Source organism: Micropterus salmoides, unplaced genomic scaffold (genome assembly GCF_014851395.1).
Source record: "Micropterus salmoides isolate LMB-PRFRI ecotype aquatic unplaced genomic scaffold, ASM1485139v1 Ms_hic_scaffold_6, whole genome shotgun sequence".
NCBI classification, from domain to species: Eukaryota; Metazoa; Chordata; class Actinopteri; order Centrarchiformes; family Centrarchidae; genus Micropterus; species Micropterus salmoides.
The window spans coordinates 21,510,576-21,533,500 of NW_024044348.1; the positions used below are offsets into that span (position 1 = coordinate 21,510,576).

The 22,925-nt window shown below is 41.1% G+C and overlaps 3 protein-coding genes across 3 annotated transcripts; 1 reads left to right on the top strand and 2 right to left on the bottom strand.

The window, feature by feature from the left end:
- LOC119889992 (guanine nucleotide-binding protein G(o) subunit alpha-like) lies at nt 1-6,575 on the top strand. The gene is made up of 8 exons (XM_038700969.1): nt 1-466; nt 615-657; nt 3,488-3,629; nt 3,857-4,017; nt 4,123-4,251; nt 4,377-4,506; nt 5,375-5,528; nt 5,625-6,575. Exons 1-8 carry the CDS (start codon nt 349-351, stop codon nt 5,810-5,812), a joined length of 1,065 nt encoding a protein of 354 aa, XP_038556897.1. The 5' UTR covers nt 1-348; the 3' UTR covers nt 5,813-6,575.
- Nucleotides 6,576-7,470: 895 nt separating this feature from the next.
- On the bottom strand, nt 7,471-16,728 carry cog4 (component of oligomeric golgi complex 4). Its single transcript, XM_038700967.1, has 19 exons — nt 16,558-16,728; nt 15,254-15,336; nt 15,059-15,173; nt 14,408-14,582; nt 14,018-14,211; nt 13,529-13,634; nt 13,276-13,433; nt 13,135-13,193; nt 12,919-13,043; nt 12,686-12,804; nt 11,193-11,359; nt 10,929-11,094; nt 10,450-10,512; nt 10,225-10,338; nt 9,709-9,801; nt 9,546-9,629; nt 9,359-9,460; nt 8,985-9,113; nt 7,471-8,278 (listed from the first exon to the last, which is right to left on the bottom strand). Exons 1-19 carry the CDS (start codon nt 16,690-16,692, stop codon nt 8,144-8,146), a joined length of 2,322 nt encoding a protein of 773 aa, XP_038556895.1. The 5' UTR covers nt 16,693-16,728; the 3' UTR covers nt 7,471-8,143.
- A 1,082-nt stretch (nt 16,729-17,810) lies between these two features.
- On the bottom strand, nt 17,811-22,537 carry LOC119889991. Its single transcript, XM_038700968.1, has 4 exons — nt 22,106-22,537; nt 20,112-20,543; nt 19,568-19,951; nt 17,811-18,288 (listed from the first exon to the last, which is right to left on the bottom strand). Exons 1-4 carry the CDS (start codon nt 22,350-22,352, stop codon nt 17,945-17,947), a joined length of 1,407 nt encoding a protein of 468 aa, XP_038556896.1. The 5' UTR covers nt 22,353-22,537; the 3' UTR covers nt 17,811-17,944.
- Between the last annotated feature and the right edge of the window lie 388 nt (nt 22,538-22,925).

Below are 22,925 nucleotides of genomic sequence, written 5' to 3' on the forward strand. Positions count from 1 at the left end.
TCGCGCTCGCTGTCATCCTCACCACCAGCGCCGCCCTGTAGAGAGAGAGAGAGAGAGCTCGAGGCCCCCACCTCCCCACCTAACAACAACCCCAACCCCGCAGGCTCGAGCACAACGACCCCACCCCCCAATCCCCACTGAGAGAGGAGACGGAGCGAGAGAGGCGCATACAGAGTCACGGAGAAACCCGTTTCTGGATCCCGGCTCTGTTTTGCCCTCAATCCGGGCCTAATGCTGTAGCGGACAGCGCAGGAGGAGAGCTCGAGCGAGAGACAACGCATTGATTGAGAGTCGGCGAGGGACAGGGCGGACCGGAGAGACGACGGGATTGCTCATTCGCCTGGAAACATGGGATGTACACTGAGCGCCGAGGAGCGCGCAGCTCTGGACCGGAGCAAGGCCATCGAGAAAAACCTGAAAGAGGACGGGATGGTCGCCGCCAAGGACGTCAAACTGCTTCTGCTCGGTAAGAGAAGAGCCTCTGCGACCGCGGGGCTGCTGCGCCTCGGCGCGGCACGGCTCGGTTTGCCTGTAGTGGGACTGCATGGGGCGGAGGTGCTCTCCGTGGTACTGATTTCCCTGCCGGCTCTCACTCTGCCTTCCGTTCTTTACAGGCGGCGGGGAGTCCGGCAAAAGCACCATCGTCAAACAGATGAAGTAAGTGTCTTTTTTTGGCTTATTTATAACCCTCTTCGGCACAGCCAGAGTAAAAGGCCCGAGATTGCGCCTCCCCTATCTGTGCTAAGGCAGGTTGAGCCGCCATGTTTCGAGAGGCCGTAGCCCCGGAGCAGTGCAGGTGACTCGAGCACCTCCTGCAGACCGACAGTGAGGCTGCGGAGGCCGCACCGGTGCGTCCCAGGGTGCTGTTCAGCGCCTGGGTGCTGAAATGTAGTTAACGAGCATTTTACTTGACTACAGGGTGTGTGCGGCTGGGGATATGTGGGTGTTGTTCCTCTATGCGTGTGTGTGTGTGTGTGTGTGTGTGTGTGTGTGTGTACGTGCGTGCATGTGTGTGAATTACATCGAGGTCACTACAGCTCCATTAGTGAATACCTCTGCTTTTAATCTTAATGGCTTTAAGTGCCCGATATCGCCTGGAGTACTTTGGGTATAAAGCGGATTTACGCAGAAATATGGCTTCTAAAACCGCATCTGAACCTTCCCCTGTCTAAGCTAAATCACTCTTTGATGTTTTAAATCACTGTTGTTTTCTCTAAACCTCTTAGTTACGTTTCTAGATGTTTCAGTCCGGAGAAAGCTTCGGTCCATTGTATATTTTTCTCTCTTGTGAAACATCTCTCACAGTGTTTTGCGGGTAGGATTGTGTCTCTCTCTGCCTGCGTCCTGCTCAGCGCATCCCGGCCTGCAGTGCACTGACTGCACCCTCCCTCCCTCCTTCCTTCCCTCTATGCCCTGCTTCCTCTTCTTCCCTCCACCTCATTAGCCTCCCTGCCTGGTTCTCCATAAGTCACTGCTCTGCCATGAACACAAGACACTGGGCAAGAGAGTATTTACAAACACTGTTCAGGGTCAGTTTTAGTCTAAGCAGACAGCAGATGGATGGGGTTTTATGCACACTGTGGGTCATAAAGTTTGGAGTGTAAATTTAGTATGCACTGCTGTGATTGTCCACTCATCATCATCATCATCATCATCATCATCATCATCATGCTGTGCAGGTTAGTATAAGGGGTGGAAGTTTCTTTACAAGGTTTTATCTTGGCCTGGATAGTTTTATCACTGCAATTAGAGTGAACCTACATCTGATGTAGTAGAAAGTCCACAAGAAATATTTGCCAGAACAATTTTAAAAACATTAAAATGGTCAGAAAAAATATATAGTAGGCTAACCATAGATGAAAATATGTACACAATTAAGGATTATATGAATTAAACAACACAACACAAAACTTGATTGGTGATGTATACAAACCATACTCTCAGCTGCAGAAATGTCAGTGGTGTCTATTTTTAACACTTTTCTCTCTTCAGATGCTGTGATCGCTCAGCTAAGTTTTCATCCATTGCAAACACCCTGGATATACAGCTAAAAACGATTAGTCCATTAAATTAAAAATTAATCTGCAGCTATTTTGATCATCTATTAATCATTATCTCTGAAGCAAAAGTGGCAAAAAGTCACTTGTTCTGACTTTGCTAAATGCGAGTATAGTTTCTTCGTTTTCTAAGTTTGTTTTAAGTTGAATATCTTTGAATTTTGGACGAAATGACAAGTTTGAAGATGTCACCTCTTGGTTTTGGACACACTTTTTATAAACCAGACAGTTAATCCAGAAAACAATGTGCAGATTAATCAATAATAAATATTAGTGTTAGCTGCAGCCTTAACTGTATATTAATGTGAACTTCTGTCTATGGCCTATGAGACCTATTCACTTATCATCCCTAAGTACATACACACACTAAACTCACAATATAGACAAAATCACCTCCTCTTTCAGGGTTTCAACCACCAAGATCCTACAATAGCCACAATTATTTTAGAGCTGAAATGATTAGTTGATTAATCGATTAGCTGACTGACAGAAAATTAGTCTGCAACAATTTTGATGATTGAATAATCGTTTTAGTCTTTTCTTTTTTTTTTTTTTGCAAAAACACCAAACATATGCTGGTTCCTGCTTCTTAAATGTGAGGATTTGATGCTTTTCGTCGTCTTGCATGAAAGTAAATTGAATTCATTTGGACCGCTGGTTGATAAATACAAGACATCACCTTGGGCTGTGGAAAAGGAAGCATGCGTTGTCCACAGTTTTCATCGACAAGGAGATTACTTGTCAGACTAATCACTAATAAAAAATGATCGTTAGTTGCAGCCCTAAATTTTTTAATGGCCTTTGTTGTTTGAAACTGCACCTCTGCTCCTTTCACCTGAAGGTTAATGTTTAATTTCTTACAACTGTTGATTTTTGGTCGGTCTCTGCTATAAAACATCTTAGACGAATAAAGGTAGAAGCCATCATCCAAGCATTATTTGTTTTCCTCATCAAACGCCAATCGCTGATCACAAAGAGACACTGCAGAAGTTTAAATGTGGATTGCAGGTCAGTTTCAGGACGTCAGGGGGAGTGTGTGCTATTGGATAGGTTAATGTTCAGCAGATTATAAGGAGTTAAACTGTGTCGTACTAAATGTACCAATAGCGTCCTGTGTAGTGTGATTGATTAGTGCCCTGACTGATTCCACTCCATTGCCCGTCATAAATTATAAATGGCTTAAATATCACATTACTGTCCAATTACAGCTCACAACCTGAGAATGTGATCAATTTCCATCCCATTTTACACAGACACACTTAAAGATGCATTTTAGGTAGAGATGGCAGGAAGAAAGGAGAAAGGAGTATAAAATGTATGTGTGGGACAGAAAAAGCTCTTATTGTGAAAAGACTCTTGTTTAGATCTGCAGGAACATATGGATATGTGTTTAGTCCATGCTTGTGTCTAACATCTGTGTGCGCTTGCAGGATTATCCATGAAGATGGCTTTTCTGGGGATGACGTGAAGCAGTATAAGCCTGTGGTCTACAGCAACACCATCCAGAGTTTGGCAGCCATCCTCCGAGCCATGGACTCACTGGGCATCGAGTTCGGAGACAAGGATAGAAAAGTTAGTCTCACATTAACCGAGCAGCTGAAATGTTCACCTACAGACTTCCTTTTGGTTTCAAGAAATCAGTCTAGTAATATGTGGCTTTTGTAATTGTTTTGTAGTGTTACGTTAAAGAAAATCATTGCGTAAAATGATTTATGATGTTAACAAAATCCCACTATACCATTAAGACGTGATAAATAATAAATGTTCCTCTTTCCCTGATTGTACGAAATGTGTTCCAGGCGGATGCTAAGTTGGTTTGCGACGTGGTCAGTCGTATGGAAGACACAGAGCCGTACTCTGCAGAGCTTCTCACTGCTATGAAGCGTGTATGGGCCGACGCCGGGACTCAGGAGTGCTTCAACCGTGCCCGGGAATACCAACTCAACGACTCTGCTCAATAGTGAGTGGAGCAAAAGGACCATAAGAACCCCTATTTGCAAAACAAAAAAACCCCACCAGTCTTCTAATCCACATCCTTCTTAATCTTTGTTCCTCTTTTAACCAGCTATCTGGACAGTCTAGACCGGATCGGGGCAGCAGAATACCAGCCCACAGAGCAGGACATCCTGAGAACCAGAGTGAAGACCACTGGCATTGTTGAAACCCACTTCACCTTCAAAAACCTCCATTTCAGGTAAAGTTCATTGGAGTCGCTGCGGTGTCAACAACTTGGCCTTTGTTGTTGCCGTTTAATTTTAGGATTAGGGTGAGGAATTATAGCTCCCGATCTGAACTGACTTCTTGCACTTTATTCCCCAGGCTGTTTGACGTGGGAGGTCAGAGGTCAGAGAGGAAGAAGTGGATCCACTGCTTTGAGGATGTGACGGCCATTATCTTCTGCGTTGCTCTGAGCGGATACGATCAAGTGCTCCATGAAGATGAAACGACTGTAAGTGTGACTGGGTTTATTCAGCCTGAATCCCTCTGGTGCACAATTCATGGCCGATATCAGGGCGTCCCGATGGCCTAGTGGTTACGATCCGTATGATATAACTGCAACATTACCAGTTCGAGTCTGGATGAGGACCTTTGTTGCATTGATATCCTCACTTCTTCCCTTTCTCTTTCAATCTCTGATTCCCATCTCCATCTCTAAAGTTCCCTCTCTGTTAAAGGCAAAAGGTTAATAGCTACAGATTGAAAATGCCAGTAGATGTATTTGTCTATATTCACATCACATTTTTTATAGAAATAGTTCAAAGAATTGCAAAATTTCAGTGTTTCTCTCTCCACTGAAGTCAAGTCAAACATATTCAGAGCATAGGTTCTTATTTATATATCCCAATTTGTCTTAGAGTGCTTCACAATCTGTGCAACACCCTCTATCTTTGATTAGAATGAAGAAAAATGTCATTTAACATAAAGAAAAGGCAAAAGAGGAAGGCCAGACAGTGAAACTACCACTGCTACCGCCAATAAACTGTAAAATCCATTTAAAATCAAATGTTGTTGTATATTATATGTATATTTTATATATTTTCTACTTCTTTGGAATAAATTGTAAGCGTGTGCGTTCAATGTCAGCCAGGTCTTAGGGGCTGGGTTAACAAGAAAAATAGGAATCTTTTAAATGTTCTGTTCCTCGTTGATGTTCATTAAAAAACATTTGAAAGATAAATCTATAAATTAAAACTGCTTCCCATAGACGACCCCTTTGGTAAATTGCGGAGTAGTTGTTACACTGGCATTATTTGAGCCCTTCTATTACAGGCACTCTCCTCACTGTAACACAAACCACATATTCATTCTTCCTGCAGAACCGCATGCATGAGTCGCTCATGCTCTTTGACTCCATCTGTAACAACAAGTTCTTCATCGACACCTCCATCATCCTCTTCCTCAACAAGAAGGATCTGTTTGCTGAGAAGATCAAGAAGTCACCGCTGACGATCTGCTTTCCAGAATACACAGGTGAGTCCTTCATTTCTGAGCAGAGCTGCCTCACGAGCGTAGTGATGAACCCTGGTGCCTCATGCTGTCTGCTCTGTTTCCTCCTTTTGTCTCCAGGTGCTAATACTTACGACGATGCTACTGCATATATTCAGGTTCAGTTTGAGAGTAAGAACCGCTCTCCCAATAAGGAGATCTACTGTCACCTGACCTGTGCCACAGACACAGGAAACATCCAGGTAGTGTTTGATGCCGTCACTGACATCATTATTGCAAACAACCTTAGAGGGTGTGGCTTATACTGAGGCCTGGCCAAGCACAGAGGTTGTCATGAGGAGTATGAGGTGTTAATAATGATAATTTTGATGATACTTAAACACATAAATATGTAACTCTACACGTCCAAATGGACCCAAAGAGCTGCCGTCAGACACCACACTGGATTATTGCCATGATTTGTTCCCTTCCTCTTATTTTGATTTCAATATACAACCCATTTTGTCTTATAAAAATGTGTTTTTAAGCTGAATGTTTCATGTTTTGTTGATGACTGTGTCAACAACTGGTAAGGTCAGAAGCGGGCAGCACCAGGGGTATATTCAGCTGGAGCCTTGTTTTGCAAAACTCAGCCCAGAAAATGCAACGCGAGGAGTGTGCAATGTAATTTTTAACCCAAGCGTGGAACACCGTCTCATCCTCTATGTGACATTTTTATGTGCAAGTCTCGAGGCATTTATATCTGTACTGAATATAGCCTGTTGTGCTCCGTTTGAAGAGCTGCTGTGTGTATGAAGGTGGAGATGATGGTGTTGTTGGGGAGGTGCTGTACTCGTGGCTGAGGGTCATGGTTGGGAAGGAGGCTATTTTAACTTTCAGACGGGACAAAGCTCCCCTCTCCTTCAGACCCACACATGACTGAGTAGCCTGCAGGTCTGTTCCACTCTCTGTTTTCTCTTTTACTTTAAAACATAATGAGAGGATTCTTCTGTTCAGAGTGGCTGTCCATTGCCATTGGCCTCCTGTAGCGTGAGGAAATGCCTATCAGCTAATGATATCTAAAAAAAAAAACCCATCATATCGGTGCCAACCATCTGAAAAACGACAGATTCTGGATCAGAAATCATATCTCATATGTTCATACTATCAACTCACTTTATTTAAGTAACAGATATAACATTTTATTATCATCGAATGATTTATTTATTTAAACCTCATGCCCTACATGCCTCCTCCTACCTCCTGAAATCCCGTGCCACATATTTATTTCCTGACATGAAAAACTGGGATACACCGAAACCTGTCTACAGTTCAGAGGGTAGAAAGCAGCCCTCCAATGACATCTTGTTCTCTGTGTGGTGCTTTACCCTTCGATGTGAATCTGTGTAGAAATAGACGACTGCACGAGGAGAACAATATCATTTGAGGCAGCCTCTTTCTAGGGAGTTTTTAAACCCTCTTCTCCCCTGATCAGTAAACAGGGAACCCCCCCCCCCCCCCGTCTGTCATGTTTCTCTTCTCACAGAGAAAAAGTACAGCTCTCCATTTTCACCTGTGCACCCAGAAATTCAGCTTTCCGTCCCCGTCTACTCTTATCTATCACATATCAGTCCCCATATCCTATCTCCATTTTCACCTTAAAAGCACCGTACTGTATATATATTATGATTATACCAGATTTTTTTTTTTACTGTGAATGTTTTTGTGCTGCACCCCCCATCCTATTTGGTAGTTTATTGGTTGCTCTCATGTGGAATGTTTGTGCTGAGCCAATCGAATGTTGTGTTTACATTAAAGCCACACTTTTCCTAACTATTCATGCGTTTGTGTTCTGAGTCTGATTACACTGGTAGAGGGTTGACAACAAACTGTGCACCGTCCTCTCAGCAAAAGTTTAAATACCCACTGACCTGCTTTAATCTGTGCGGAGAATTAAGGTTAGACCAGGAAATTAGGCTGAACATTATGAGAGTGGAGCACTTTTTAATGCTTCATTGCCTGTTGAACACAGCTTTGTATTTAGTGTCAGAAATATATAAAAAAGATTGGGAACAGGTCTTGCATGGCAATAGAGCAGCTCTTCGTGAAATGTGGCGGATGGCTGGGATCAGAGGCGTTGCCCAGTGGCTCTCAATTTATTAGGTTAAAAGTGTTCCATCATCACAGATAAGGAGCTATTCATATATTGAATGACTAGGCTGGATCAGCTGTCTGACCTGCTTCTCTCACTTTAATGGGTATGATGTTCATTACTGCTCTGTTTCACCGACAGCCGCAGAGCTCCTCTGCTCGGTCCCAGTGTGTCCTCGATTCTCAGAGCCAGTTACAGGTTAAAAGGTTGGAACTCCCAGCGTGTCACAGTTACTCTTTTTAATTATACATTTAAGAGAATACTCTCACATTCACACAAACCATGCCGCTAAAAGCTGAGCTGCAACTCTGACACAGACTGACATCAGCCAGGGAGTCTGAAATGTCCAGGGTGAGCAACGCCAAAAAGAAATCCCCGGTCATTTTTACCGAGTCCTGCGCACGTTCATTTACAGAAACATTGATTTGTGCAGAGCTCTTTAGTGAAAAGCATCACAAGGTGGGTACTGCACGGTGATCCCTGATAAACCAGCACACTGGTTTGTGTGTTACAGTCGCAGCCTCTTGATGTCTTCGCTTCTGAAATCAATACGCAGCGCTAGAACCTGACGCACCTCCGCCGGGGTCAGCCGCCACGTTAGGGGACCCGAGTTTGGGCCCCAGTAATCCAAGATCTCAGTTACCTGCAGTATAAAAAGGTACAAGTGAGTCTGTGTAAACCAAAAAGTATTCAGATCCTTTAGTATGTAGCAATGCTGTAAGTAGCAATACCATAGTGTGAAGTATTTTTAACTAAATGTACTTTTAAAGTATCAAACGTAAAAGTACTCATAATGCAGAAAATAGCCCCTGTGAGTGTTAAACTATTAGATATCATATTACTGAATTGTTATTTTGGATACATTAATGTCTAATTAGCATTTTACTGTAATTTGTTTTTAGGGCAGTTTTGCAAAAAAGGTCCAGGGTCCGACTTAAACTAGGGATGCTGCTATTTCATGGTCAGCATCTATTGACCCCAAGGCCACCTTGATGCCCAGTTTTACTGTTGTAGTTGGTCGAGGTGGAGCTAAATGAAGTATTTTACATCTTGTCAGTCATTATTTTATAACAACACATAATATTTCATAAAATCATGTATGTTTTGTATATAAAATCCTAATCTATAAAGTAGCTAGTAACTAAAAAATATTTTCCAAGTGAAGTGCAGCAAAGTAGAAGTAAAGTAGCATAAAATGAAATTACTCAAATTTCTACTTGATTAAATGTAATTAGTTACATTCAACCACTGGTGTAAACTGCTACAAATGTTATACAAAAACACATGAAATGAGCTTTTCCACCGATGTATATTCTGTTTATGTGTGTGTGTAAAATGATCTGAATTACCCGCTCAAGGTTGAGGATGGTGGCCATTTGTGTGAGACGAGCGAACTTGTCCCTGATGGTCCAGGTGGTCACAGTGGTGAGGTATGCCACAAGAGACCGAAGCTCTTTATCAAACTGCAGCCCTCCAAGCTACAATGACAAGGATCAGAAACAGTGAACACACAAACATATAAAGTACAAGCATTTTTTTTTTAGGTTTCCCCTGAACGCACTGCTAAAAATAGACTACGATGCTATCGTGCAAAGAGGAAGCTCCTGCTCTTTCTGGACTCATTAATAAATCATTGCCTGAGGATTTTCACCACATGTGTCAGAAATTATGTGATATGAAGTGAGTTCTCAGCGCCACCTTGTGGCCGAGCCCGGCTCCTCACCCTGCTGAACGAGCATTTGAGAACAGTCTTCTCCATTTCAATAGATATCAAGCTGGTCATCAGGCTGGTGAGCGTGTCGTAGATGACAGGAGAGAGGGCCGTCTGGCGAGGAGACAGAGAGAAGTTTTAAAAAAAATGGAGAACAGACCTTTTGGAGCCTAACTGAGATGTTGCTCTGACAAGATACCTTGAACTCCGCCATGAGCTGCTCCAAGTTAACAATGAGCTGCTGCACCCAGGGATCATTAGCTTCGTAATCATTAAACTCCTCCTGTGAGGAACAACAGCAGTTACAGCAACATGTTTCATGATCTCTGATTTATTTCTGGCCACTATTATGAGATCATTACCTCTTCTATGTTGTGTGAGATGGACAGGAAGCTGCTGATCCAGGGTTTGACCTGAGGCTTTATGGCTGTTGTGTTTAATTCAGTCAGGCCCTCCTGTGAAATACAATCACATCAGAGTATGAAACTTTTACCACTCGGTGGATACAACCAAAGAAGCTTATAGTACCATGAGTGGGTCCAAATTGTCACACATTTACAAGACCTCGGATACATGTTTTGTATTATAATTCCAACTGGAGCAGGAGGTTTTCATCCCTCCTCTTTAAAATGACTAAACATAAGGGATTTGAGTAGTTTTCTCCTTAAAATGTACATGTATTAAGGAAAAACCTTACCAGATCTTAACAAAATTGGATTGTACTTCTTTTTGTCAGTAACTTTACCATTAAATAAATAATTTAGACATTGCTTCCGTCTGCTGTGGTCTGTCACACTAATCCTTTAAAACACTGTAAGTAACTCCATACACAACTCTCAGTTGACAAGCACCGATCGATGTATGTGTGTGTCTCCAACCTGTAAGAGATCCTTGAACTTGGTGGAAGTGTTGACAAGGTCGGACAAACAGCTTTCAATCTTGGCTTGATCGCCAGAGCCGGCGCCCTGAGTGAACAACTTGGAGCAGTCGTTCTGCGGGGAGGGGAACAAAATAAAAAAACCCGTTTCCAAGCTATGGTGAAATTGATAAATGAAAAGATGATTAGAAGAGATGCAGAGTGCTAGCACTGATGTGTAACTTACCTCAAGGTTCCTCTTTAAAGTTGTGATATTCTCACTACACACCTCAACATTATTCAGAGTCACCTGAGATGGAAAGAGTGGAAATTAAGGATTCTTACAGCCGATACAGTTCAGTATGATTCAGTTCTATTCACTTATTCTTTCTCTGAAAATATAATCTGCACAAAACCTCTAAGGTCCAACTGTTGAAATTCCAATATACTTTTTGACAAACGGGTTAAAAGGTTTTTGAAGTAGTGCTTCCTTCAGCTAAGAGACATTTTAAAAATTAAAGCACTACTTGGATCACTTAAAATCAGAGGAGGTTATTCATGCATTTGATTCACCCATTTAAATTATGGCAGCCTGTTTAAAATAAAAAGCCTTGTACAAAAATTTGAATGTTTAATTTTTGTCATAGTGCGGCCAACAATTTCTAAAATACAGCCTGAGAGCGAGGAGGAGATATGTATGCATGTGTGTGTGTGAATTTGTCTTACCAGAAATGCAGCCTTGGCGTTTTCGGTGCTCTCGATGCCCAGTGTGTTGAACTTGCCCTGCTGCAAGCTGCTCTGCATCAGACTGACCGCACTGCTGACGCCACGCTGGATGTCCTGAAGCGTCGTAGCTGGGAAGCCCTGTCGCAGCTTATTATACAACACCTCCCTGACAGGTGAAGAGAAAAAGAGCAGGAACATGCATGAGACGTGAAAAACTAAAAAGAAGTGTTGAATGCGTAAACTGGAAGGTGAAAGACTGAGCACCTGAAGTCAGACTCCAGCACAGAGTTAGCGTGGTTGATCATGGCACACAGGCAGTCGATGCTGGAGCTGGATAAAGCTCTACTGATGCACTTCTTCACAATGTAGAAACAGTCGTCCACCATGCTGGAGGTCAGCTGACCCTTTTCATATGTATCCATAGTAACAGCCTGAGGAGGAAATTTTAAATTCAGTTTATTTAATTAATTTAAATGAATTTTCTGATGAGTAAATATTAAATTTAATGTGGGAAATACAATGTTCTCCTCAAAAATCTCCTAAAAGTCTGACAATTGAATTACTTGAATTGATAACAATTTCCTAGTATGTTATCTGTTATAAATTCACATCTGTTCTTAGGGCCACGTGGTTATTTCATCTTACATCTACTTGGAAAACAGACAAAAAACAAAACAACTTATTTCATAGAACTATATATTTGCATTAAGCCTCTAAAACACCACAGCATGTGTATTTTTCTCATCAGTTTTTAGTGCTGCAATGTAATATTAAATACGTAAAGTGAACCTTTCTGTAAAAGACTAGAATAAATATTCAACTAAAATCTTCAAGACACCTAGTCTCTTGATGGAGGAATGTCATGAGGTAAAAATTCACATAGTGAAGTCACTCCACACTGCATGTAGTATGTTTACATTTCGCTGAATAAAGCCTTGCGGGTTCTATGTGAGGTCTGTTTACTGAAGAATGTAACATAGATAAATAAAATGCAAATAAGTAACCTGCAGCAAATTGTTGTTGCCACAGTGGAATCTGAAAAATATATTTGAGATCAAATAACCAATAATTGTTGTGCAACAGACTCAGACACCGTGGCGTCTATCCTGGTCTAAGTACTAGTCATTCTTGACTTTTGTGTCAAAATAAGCCTCACTGAATGTCCACTTACTTGCCTTTTCTGGAACTTTCAGTCGATAAATAACTCTGAGTAAACTCCATTCAGTGACGAAGACCGTGAAATGCGGGTGAAAGCTCTATAAAAGCTATTAATCTGAGTACTCCAATTTTGAGTACAACAATTTTGCATTGCACTCCCATAACAGTGTTGCACTTATGTTGGAAAGTTATAAAAAAAAAATCATTCATCCTTGTTAAAGTATGGCGCCTACATTACCCAAAGTGCAACGTCTAACTGCAGACAGTTCAGTCAGAGCTATGCAAATAGCGGTTAATGTAGCCTCGAGCTGCCTCCAGCAGAGATGAGCAGCGGGCTACAGAGGTCTGGTAAACTCTACTTCTTCAAACTCCACACCCTCAGAATGTTCTCATTTTCCTACCTGTAGTCTTCAGACCCAACCAACGCTGACATCACTTGAGGTAATGAATCCAATTTCACACACCTCCCTCTGGAGCCACAAAAGGCTTTATTTTTTTACATATACAGTAGCACTCCCCAAGATGATTGAGATGTTTGAGTTTCCCTTTAAGATTATTTTTTCAAATATACAAATACTGTACTTATAGAAATACTGCACCTTGTTGACGGACTCTCTCATGTAGTACTCTTCCATTGGAATGTAGTAGCCAATCAGCTCCTGCATCGTCCTGCTCAGCAAGCAGTGTTTCAGTAGCTTCTCCACATTCTGCTGATGCTCTGTTAAAAATAAAAACCCAACTCATTAATATTTTATATGAATAGATAGATGTTTAGTTCCACATCTCAAAAAGGCATCTGAGTATGCATCACCACATGTGAATTTAAAACTACCCTGTGTGGCGCTCTGAGCATCCCCGACTTCAAAGTCAGCCAGCATGCGACGACGCAAAAAGCGCAGGTAGAGCTCTGCCCTTGCGTTCATCAGGGTTACTTCTGTCAGCACAGGGTCCAGCTCCCTGTTCATGGCAGACGGAGGTATAAACCAAAACCACCATAGACACAAACATAGAGTGGAGCGCAGGATGTTGCTGAGACAAACGCAAATACTTAGGCTCAATCCTCTCCCCTGGCACGCTCTTCATCATGCTGCTCTGGACAATCTGAAACTACAGTGGGGATACGAGTTCACAGTGCGTACAGGTATGCAGTAAAAACAACCATGCTATGCAGTTCATATGTCGTACATACCTTGTTGTGGTATCCTCTCTGCTGGATGAACTTGTCGACTATTTTCTGGGCCTGTCGGTCACACTCCTGCTGCAGGTGAGTGATGAGTGTGTACAGATGGCCTGGACCGTAATATGTCTCTACAATAGGCTGATGAGTCTCAACGACACGAGCAATACCTGTAAACACACACCAACACATCAGTGGAGTACTCTCCATGCAAACAAAGGAAAGTGACATAAACACAAACGGAGTATCAGGCCTGTTTTCTCACCTTCCAGCAGCAGCGTCAGAGTTTCTGCAAATACCAGTGGTGCTCTCTTGTCACCCAGGTCTCCTCCTGTAGCCAAGACCAGGTTCTCCTCAGCTTTGGAGGCAAGCTGTGTGAGACATAACATATCTGTCGCTAATTCTGACCAAAAAAGACAAAGCTTATCAGATCTATATTTGTGATCTCATATGATCAACCAATGAGTGTTTCTGACAATCATGCAACATCAGATTAACTCACGGGGCCTTCTCTTTTTCTTTAAGGAGACAGCCACATGTACTTACAGAGTCGGAACATTTTACTAATTTATGATGCTGAAAAATGCACAACATAAAGAATTCCTTTTTTTTATCTCTGGATCCACACCATGAAGCTACCAACTGTTCATTAGTCAATGGCTTATCTCTCCACCAAAAGTTAATTAAGTTTTTCAGAAATACTCAGATATAAATGTCAAGAAAGCACACAAGCAGGACCACAAACACAACCCACCTGACTGCAGAGATACTGGCCGAAGCGGGCGAGGCCCTGCTGGTGGAGGCCCAACAGAGGGAAGATCTTGAAAAAGCGTTCCACTTGTGCGAGGTCGATTGCTGCTACAGCCGCATCCAGCTTCTCAGCAACGATGACCTTCAGTTTCTGCTCTGCCTCCTGCAGCATTATCAAACTGGTATCCACAGCACTACCTGTGTAGACATGATGCATTGCCAGTGTTACAGTGAAAGCCATTTACATCAATTTGATCTGTTTTGCAGCTGATTTATATTGCTGCCTACAGCGCAGTGAAAAATGTGCAGTGCAAAAGCACAAAAAGTCTAATAAGATAACAGTACTTCTGCATAGTGAGCGATGCACTATGAGAGCGATCTAGATGCCACATACTTTCTTCTCCCTGCCTGCTGAGCTCAATAACTGACTGGTCCAGAGAAAGGTATCGATGGATGTGGGCAGCAGCCTGTTCATAATCTTCATTTCGTAGAGCTGTCTGCACACCGTCTGTGCAGAACTTCAGATCGAGGATATCGTCAGCACGCTGGATGACGTTATACAGCCGTGTCTACAAAAACAGAAACATATTCTTTACACTGTGAACATATTTCAGTTTCATTTTAAACACTGTACAGCTCTTTTCATTATAAAACAGACGTATTTTGTATATTTGTTAATGGAAATTTCTATTTTACGTAAGATTCTTGACTTGCAGTTTCTCTTTCTTTCCTCTTACTATGTTTCGTTTGACCGTTATGCACCAAAACACCAGGGCAAATTCCATGTACGTAAAAACCTACATGGCAAAAAACCTGATTCGGAAGAGATCAGTGTATGTGACTGTAATAAATACAACCTGTAAACGAGCTGAATCAAAAAACTCTCACACACTATCAGCAGCAGTTTCGCAGAGGTGTGTTTTCATCTACTATATGAGCCCCAAATAAACTCTCTTCTGTGAATAAAAAAAGTTATTAAAATTGCTTAACTGCGTTACATCCCTGAAAGTGCAGATAGATAGATATAATAAGTGTTTGTATTCACCTTTGCCAGATCTAGCTGTCTGACTTTGCTGCTGACGTTTTCAGCCAGGCTACAGGTAAATGTGATCATGCCCGACAGCTGACTGGCGTCTCCTCCGATCAACTGTAGGTTGGGCCTGTAGAGCATAGAAACAGAGCTCAAATTAATGATGGTCATCAGGTGCCTTGAAACCACACTAATCTGCACAAACTGTACCCCATCCTCTGCAGTGCCAGCATCTTTGTGTGAATGGTCCCCTCCTGCCCCACCAGTCTGTCCAGCTCAGCTTCCACTTCTTTCTGTATAACAGGAACAAAACAAAACACGTAATGAGCAACGAGATTATTGATTTTATTTAGATTTCAGCTTCTTATACACAATACACACATACTGTAACTATTTCACATTTTAATATGTCAGTTTTTCTTTGTCCAACTGCCTTCATGTTTTCTATCAAAACATAAATAAATAAGTAAAAGAAATGAAAGACATTTAGTAATTATCTATGCATGTAGATGTCTGATAAGTAGTGGGAAGGAGTGTCAATTATTAGAAAATGCGGAATGTATGTAGTTTAAGAAAGTGTAGGGTCAGTTGATTAACAATGTCTCATTATAGGACTCCACATCTTTGTAAATTGTGGCTTTCTAGGACTTAGTACATTATGTTATTGGCACCATCTAGTAAGATTTTCAGGATTTCTGAACAATCATTTATTGCTTACTTTAGTTGAAGTGCTTAATGGCACAAATGGATTAGAAAAACATCATATGGACACACCATTAATTTTCCTTTGCACAAATGAACAGTAAACTGTCATTTCCTTTGAAGCTTGTGATACCAAGAGTGTGATGATCTCCTCAGTTAGCTATACTTGCCAGTCATTGAGTCTCAAAACAGGTATTCACGTGATTAATGAACTATAAATAGAGTTCATCATTCATATCAGTCAGTGCAGATAAAGGACACACATTTCAAAGTGACATTTCTAGGTGTTTGTTCTGTCATTTGTTTCCTTACTAAAAGCAGCACAACATTTAACTATGAAAAAAGAGAGTTTAAATCTAAACCTGACATCCTTGGTGAGAGCATATTTCTTCAGGATGGTCATTTGTAATGATGCAATCAGATCTCACTCAGATTTAGTGGACGGGACAAACTATCTGACCCATTTACTACCAACCAGCAGTCACAAATGTAAACTTTGTAACGTTAGAGTCAAAATCCCGACAACCACAACCCTTTCTGTGGCAAATATTCAACATTTCATGGTATTTTGGTAAGATGTTGTTAAGTGATTTGTACCCTGGCAAATCATCTAGAAAACGTTAAACCGTTCCTCTATCCTAATCTGCAAGGACAAATCATTAACTTTATTAACGTTACGTTATGTTTGTTTTAACCATGATTAATCTTTCCCTCAGCAGTGTTATGGAGCAGCGACGTCCCCGGAAGTTTACGTGGATGACGACATTGCATTCACCTCAAATAAACTGCCGTTAACGGTCGTTTATACGAACCTCCTCCACGCAGAGCTGCTGGTAGACCCTCTCCAGGTCCTCCAGCTCCGTCAGGGCGGAGATGGTCTCCATACTCACGGAGGACACTGAGCCAGAGTCGCATCTCTTCGCCGCCACTGCTCCGCTGTCAGCCATCTTGCGCCACCGACACGAAGGACTCAGCAGCCCACGTCATCTATCAGCAAACACTCCCTGCGTTCAGCTTGTCAGGCAGCACCTTCGCAGGATGAGGAGAGCTACGGAGACGACACGCCGCCTGCTCGTCTTAAAATTTGGTGAAAGTAACCACAAAGGATGACCATAACATAATCTGTCAAAAAAAAAAATACATATACTCACACGTTACGATTATTTGGTGGTGGGGCAGCACACAAACACTACCTGAGAAGTCACATTTTGGGCAACAAATTTTCACGGGTTTTTTCAACACATGCGTTGCATGTTTGTGTATTTAGTAGGCAGGCACTAGGTAAAAGTGAACATGTTTTAAAGCGTTAACTCAAAATTACAATAAACAAACAAAAACCTTAATTCTACTGGTGGAAAGCCATTCACATACTTTCAATCCACGCACAAGCCATGAAGCCAACCAGTGCACTTGTGTTAAAATAATACCATAGCTTCCCGGGTTTGCTGTCACAGTTCATAAAATAATGTAGGGATCGTGCAAGGATCATATAAACTGAAACAATGAAATTTTTAAAACTAAATTTGACTTGACTTGTGCAAATTACCAAACAAAAGTTAAAATTTGTCACACTTTGATCCACTGTGCCCACTTCTCCTGCTTGCAATTTAATAAATTTACTGATCATTTCAAGCCCACGCAGCAACAAGTGTAAAAAAGTATTTTTACACTCTATAACTATATGGTAGTTTATTCTTATTTATTTATTACTATTTATCAGTTTTTGGTCACAGTATTCCAGTTTGATTACAAATTTCGAAGAACAAAAACTTATGATAATTCGTGCAACTAGCTTGATTATTTGCTGGTGACTTGATGAGAGAGAAGCAACACAGGCATTATTATAGCCAATCTCTGCATTCTACATCAATCTGAGAATTGATTTTTTGAGTGAAAGGAGGATGAGGTGCGGATGGAGAGGTTTGTCCTGGATCAAATTTCTATTTATCTGATGCCAGTGTGATGGCAGCTGACATCACAACAAGCTTGGGCAGAAGATGGAACATTGATAAGGCCACAGAGCAGCAACACAATTGTAACAGAAACAAAATCAATGGACCATTGATTCTTTGTAAAATATATTTTACTAAAAAGAGGAGTTTACATTTTTACATCATGTATTTGAATTAGTTCCAAAGCATTTATAAAAAACCTGAAATCAGTGAATAGCAACATGATGACAGTCCAGTTGTAACAGAATCAAGAGGCTTGCTGTCCGCTGGAAAACAAGAGAAGCTCTTGTCTTTCCTGCTGAAGCTCTTCCCGTTTCTTCTGTAGCTCTGCCTTTTCCTTCTTCAGCTCTTCTTTCTGTCTACTTAAGTCTTTGGCTTCCTCCAGCTGTGCTTTCCTCAGTGACTCGATTTGCTGCCTCTCTGCAGCTGCCTCCCTGGCATTCGCTGCCTGCAGCTTCTCCAGCAGCTCCCGCTGATGCTCCAGAGCGCGAGCCTCCTCCCTCTGAGCTCTCCTCAGAGCTTCTATCAGCTCCCGCTCTCTCCTTAACACACGCTTCTCTCCTTCAGACACCCTTGAAACTGTCAATGCACCTGTAAGAAGGGGGAATGAGAAGGCCACATGTTTGGTCTCCTTCCAACGTACAGTAGAACCACAAAATGTTTCTTTTTTTGAAACTTTATATTAGTTTACTTCAAACATGTGGCAGATTCATTTGCATTAGAGATTCTGGTTGCTGAGATACCTTAAAATTATGGAAAGAATCAAGTGACAACTACTTGAGTGGTTGAGTACACACCTACTTGAAAAATGTTTGAACTGGACGATGTTTTACCTTCATATTTGCTTTGTTTTCAGTTGGACTATAAAGACATTTAAATGGAGAAAAATATTTACATTTACTCATTTGGCAGACTCATTTATCCAAAGCAACTTACATTTAAGGAACAACATACAAATCATCAATACAGTAAGAGATCTACAAGTGACAACAGATACGAGTAAAAGCTATTAGCGCATACGGCATCAATACGGTAAATGCCTAGAGAGAGAGGTGAGAGTTAACAAATAGTGCAGCCAATACAAGAGAATTGTAAGGAGATAGAATAAAAAGAGCACAAGAAGTGCATTTTAAAGGTTAGAGGTGTTTTAAGAGAAAGTGTTCACGAAAGAGATGAGTATTCAAGAACTCTGATGGCGTGTAGTAGCTCATTCCACCATCATGGTGTCACAGATGAGAACATCTGGGACTGAGATTGCTTTGTGTGAAGGTATGGCAGAGCCAGGTGGTGTTCGTTGGAGGAGTGCAGTGGCCAGAAGCAACGTAATACGCTTGTATTATGGAATACAAGCATATAGGTAGATGGGTGCAGACCCAGAAGTCACTCTGTATGCAAGCATGAGTGACTTGAATTTGATTCGCGAGGCCATGGGTAGCCAGTGGAGGTTGCTGAGTAATGGCGTGACATGAGTCCTTTTGGGTTGATTAAAAACCAGACTCACTGCTGCGTTCTGAACCATTTGTAGGGGTTTCACAGCACATGCTTGAAGACCATGAAAGCTGGAATATAACATTATTCCAATTGTTTGGTGAAACTCTAGCCATGGTGATCCAAACTTGGCTGATGTTTCTAACAAAATGTTAATTTGATAAAACCAGTGCTGGGTGACTAATGCGTCAAGTATTGAAAGCTGGCAAATCTCTAGTCAGATTCATATTGTCATGCACTTATTCTTTGATCAGATAGTCTGTAGTACTGTATTTTACTTAGGTTTGTGGTTAAAAAACATTTAACATTTTCCTTCTATTAAATAAAAAAGTTGATATATTTTACTATTCAGCTTTTGAAAAAGTGAGCTACAAAACATTACCTGAAAACGGTCTCTTCTCTGTCGCCCCAACAGTCACCGGTAGTGGGTTCTGCCCGTCGGCCACTAGCTGAGAAAACATCTCCGGGTGTCTCTTTGACATGTGCCGATGCAGGTTGCTGGTGCTACCGCTTTGAAAGCACTGTAACTTCTTCATGCAAATGCGGCAACGAGCAGCATCCAAACTGTCCAGGCGCTCATAGTGCCTCCAAATCAAGCTCTGTTTATTTCGTCTGTGTCTCACAGGGCCGTCATCACTCGCCTCTTCATGTGTTATTTGTTCTGCTGGACCTGCAGCTTCAAGGATGCCGTTAATAGCAGAATTATTTTCAGCTTCATTCCCCATGGTAAAGATGTCAGAGTCTCTGTTGTCCAGTGCCACTTCCACTAAATAAGAGGAAAATAAAGTTGTAAATAATTAGAGTTGCAAATGACAATTCTTCTTTGATCAATATATTGATATTTCTTTATATATTTCACTCATTCAGCAAGACGCCTTTGAAAAAGTCAGAATTCATTACAACAGCAGTGAGCCATAAAATATTACCTGAAAACTGTCTCTTCTCTGTCGCGCCACGAGTCTCTGGTGGTGCCGATGTGTCACCATTAGCATTTGAGCCCTGTGTTGAACGGGATGGTGGTGCTTTCTTCCCGTCAGCCACTAGCTGAGAAAAGACCCGCGGGTGTCTCTTTGAGATGTGCCGACGCAGGTTGCTGGTGCTGCTGCCTTCAAAACACTTAAACTTCTTCATGCAAATGCGGCATCGAGCAGCATCCAAACTATCCAGGCGCTCATAGTGCCTCCAAACCAAGCTCCGTGTTCGTTTTTGTGTCACAGGGCGGTCATCACTCGCCTCTTCATGTGTTATTTGTTCTGCTGGACCTGCAGCTTCCAGGATGCCGTTAATAGCAGAATTAATATCAGCTTCGTTCCCCGGGGTAAAGGAGTCTGAGTCTCCGTCCTCCAGTGCCACTTCCACTAAATAAGAGGAAAACAAAGTTAAAATTAGGGCTGCAGACAACAATGCATTATAGATTAATGTTTTTTTTTTTTTAAATTGATTGTTCAGTGTACATAATGTAATAAAATGGTAAAAAAAAATGCCCACCACAAGTTTGCTTGATAAATTACTTAATTAATTAATCTACAATCAAAATAGTTGGTGATTAATTTTCTGCTGATCAACTACATGATTTAACACCTAATTATTTCAGCACTATTATGATGTTTTACTGGATTCTTATTATTTCCGATGTAACAGAAAAAGACGACACTCGGACTAAAAGGCCGAGTGTGTCCTCCGTAGTAGAGCAATAATATTGTAATGTTATGTACTTTTAATAGACTGCCAGAGAAAAACAAACTGTGACACGTTTCATTCACATTTTTGATACAAATCATCACAAATCGTTTTATACACTGGCTGGGTTTACAAAGCTCAGTCAATAGGCCTTTTTCATGGAAGACATTTTGACATCGCGCACAGGAAAATCAAAGATGTAAATAACAAGCATGATTAAATGACAGGTGGATTGTTTAATTGCTGTTTTTATTAGTATGGCAAATCAAATGTCTGATGATAAAACAAGCTGTGTATTCCCAGAGGTCTGTAAAATAATTGGCTAGAAATGAAGTTTAATTTATGTTTTTTTTACACTTTCAATTTAAACTAACAGTAACCCCCCTTCACCTTTAAAACTAAGATTAAGGAAAGGCTGATGGAGAACATCGATATAAGGGACTTGTTTGTTTTGTATCATGCTCTTGGCTTATCCTACTTATTAAGTAGTAATTAAGTATGTATTAAAACTGTGTGAGGTTTCATGTCAATCAGTGGTTCCCAACCTTTTTGGTCTAAGGAACCCCCACAGCCCTGTCACTTGATTTTGATTGATTTTGATTTTCAAAATAGTTTGCGATTAATTTACTGTAATAGTTGACAACTAATCCGTTAGATTAATTGTTGATTAATTTTCAACCATTTATCCATTACATTTATGTGCTGGCTAACTAGTTTGCACACACTCTTACGTATTTGCAACAGGTACAGTGGTGTTCAGCTGTTACAGCTGCCTTAATATGTGGATATATTCTTTTTAAAATACCAACTAAATTATATTTTCTCAAATTAGTTGGTTGGGAGTCACTGATAGTCACATATCACTGAACTATATAGTAGTTAATTATGTATTTTAGATGTGTAATCAGAACAGTTTTAAGAGATACAATGGCTGCAAGTTCAAGCAGCCATTTAAATGTATGTTTTGTAACTTTATGTGCCTTGTTCTTCGGACCCCTGTTATCACCTTGCTGTTATCAGGTGGAACATCAAGGACCACAACGGAAATAAGTCCAGGACTTTTTTTAATGCTATTCTTGACAGTTTCTTCACACGCACGTCTTTGATTATACGTGTTTTTATCTAGTCAAATACACTCAATAATAATAATAATACATTTGATTTTTATAGCGCTTTTCTAAATACTCAAAGACGCTTAGACTAAATTAAATTAACTTTAAACTAAATAAAGTACCCATACCCGAGCAGAACTGTTCACTGTCAGTCTCCAGGTCTTGGTGGCCGTTGATGATGGACGCTGTTTCAGCTCCACGCCTCTGGCTCTTCTTCACGACCTCGTTGGGATGTTTGACTCGCAGATGTCTCAGCATGGCCGTGGTGGTGCCCTGGCTATGTCTGACCAGAAAACTGTTGCAGAGCAGACACTGGACCGACTCTGAGTCGACGGTTTTAAAAAAGACCCACACCACGCTTCTTTTCCCGGCCATGTCTGCCCTCTGCTGCGGCTTTTCACGCTGCTCACACTCCGCACTGTAGCGGTGAGTGACTTAAAGAGACTATAAATATTTACACTGGTCGGTTTTTTAAACAGTATCGACTTTATACTTAACTGGTAACAAACAATTAGTATCAGTGTTTATGTTTGCTACACTTTGCCCCATAATGCATTGCTGCCGCTCGACGTCATATCCGGGGAGGACAGGAATGACAGAAATATTCTTTAATACAAATTATTATTATTTAATGACAAAATTTACATACAAAGTGGCATAGTACAAACCAGTGCATAATTAATAAGGGAACAGACAAGACCAGAAGGTGATTCTTTAATAAAAATGCAGACAAGACATGAACAGAGATGGGGGTGTCAAAGGCTATAAATGCAGGTTTAGAGTGATTAAATTTGGCTTTGTGTATATGGTACTCTCTGAGAATGATCAAAGCTTGAAAAGAAATTATTTTTATGAACTTGAATGTTTAAGTTGTGGTGTATAATATTTGTGCATTTGACGCAGCATTATTGTTCGGACGCCACAAAGTGTATGGTAAATGGACAAGAT